This window comes from Corvus brachyrhynchos, unplaced genomic scaffold, assembly GCF_000691975.1.
Source record: "Corvus brachyrhynchos isolate BGI_N302 unplaced genomic scaffold, ASM69197v1 scaffold318, whole genome shotgun sequence".
In the NCBI taxonomy this organism is placed as follows: Eukaryota; Metazoa; Chordata; class Aves; order Passeriformes; family Corvidae; genus Corvus; species Corvus brachyrhynchos.
The window spans coordinates 105,893-107,238 of NW_008239537.1; the positions used below are offsets into that span (position 1 = coordinate 105,893).

The window sequence follows — 1,346 nt, forward strand, 5'->3', positions numbered from 1 at the left end:
GGAGGTCTCAACCCCGCCCCCCCCGGCCCAGCCCTTTTTTGGGGTGTCCCCCCCACTCACATCTTTGATGTCACCGGGTTCACCTTTTTGTCCCTGCGGGGCAAAGCAAAGGGTGAGACCCCAAAACCGCCCCAAAATTCCTTTCTCTGACCCCTCCCTCCCCCAAGGCCCCAAAACTGTCCCAAAATTCCTTTCTCTGACCCCCCCCAAGGCCCCAAAACCACCCCAAAATTCCTCTTGCTGACCCCCCCAGGAATGAACCCAGAGACCCCAAAACCGCCCCAAAATTCTCCCCGAAACCCCGCAAAGCCCCAAAATCACCCACCCCAAAATTCAGGACAAACGCCCCCAAAATTTGCTCACCTTGGGGCCGGGCTGCCCTGTAGGGTACCCCAAAGAAAAGAAAAATAAAGAGAAATTAATGAGGGGAGAAGACACGAATTTGGGGCAGGGACGACACAAGGTGGCTCCATCCTGGGGGGGCTGTGGGGCCAAACTGGGGGGCACTGGGGGCTCCCCCAAAGCGGGGCCAGCAGCGAGGGGGATTTTTTGGGGTGGTTTGGAGGCTTTTGGGGGGCGCTCAACCCTTTAATCCCCCCCTGGCTGGGGCAGGGAAGGGTTAAAAAAAGGCAACCTTCGGGGTTTTGGAGGAAGTGGGGTAGGGGTTTTCCTTCATTCTGGGGTGAAATCCCACCATTTCAGGGGATTTCCACCAAACCCCTTTGCCGGGGGTGTAAATCCCCTCCTGCCTCTCCTCCATTTTTTTCTGTCTAAAATCCCCAAACCCTCCATATTCTCAACCAGGGCTAAAAACCTCAATGATTTTTTCCCCGGGGGCCGATTTTTTCAGTGTTTTTGGGGGTGAAGTTTCCTTTTCCACGTGTTGCCGCATGGATGCTGCCATCCATGTCTAGGTAATTAATTAAGGAATTAAGGGGAAATAAATAAATTAGAACTACCGGGCTGCCCCCGGGGCCGATTTCCCTCCATTTTTTCTATCTAAAAAACCTCAAAACCTCCAAATTTTCAACCCCACCATCTCCAGGGGGTAAAAACTGATTTTTTTTCCCCTGGGGACGATTTTCCCCCAGTTGTTTTGGGTGAAGTTGCCTTTTCCCTGTGTTGCCGCATGGATGCCACCATCCATGGCCGCGTAATTTATTTATTAATTAACTAATTAGGGGGAATAAATAAATTACAACCGCTGGGCTGCTCGCTGGGGCAAATGGGGCAGCACTCTCCGAAGGGGATCTCGGGGCTGGGGCAGTCCCGCAGCTCCTCGCAGGTGATTTCGTCGCACAGAACTGTCCCCGTGTCGCACACGCAGATCCGGCACGGCTCCGGCT

General features: G+C 53.8%; 1 protein-coding gene across 1 annotated transcript in view; it reads right to left on the bottom strand.

The window, feature by feature from the left end:
• Positions 1-1,346, bottom strand: part of COL2A1 (collagen type II alpha 1 chain) — a 21,443-nt gene that overhangs the window by 18,586 nt on the left and 1,511 nt on the right. Inside the window, 3 exon segments of the mRNA XM_017741203.1 lie at positions 28-93; positions 364-380; positions 1,200-1,344. Of these exon segments, the coding sequence (XP_017596692.1) occupies positions 28-93; positions 364-380; positions 1,200-1,344 (228 nt within the window).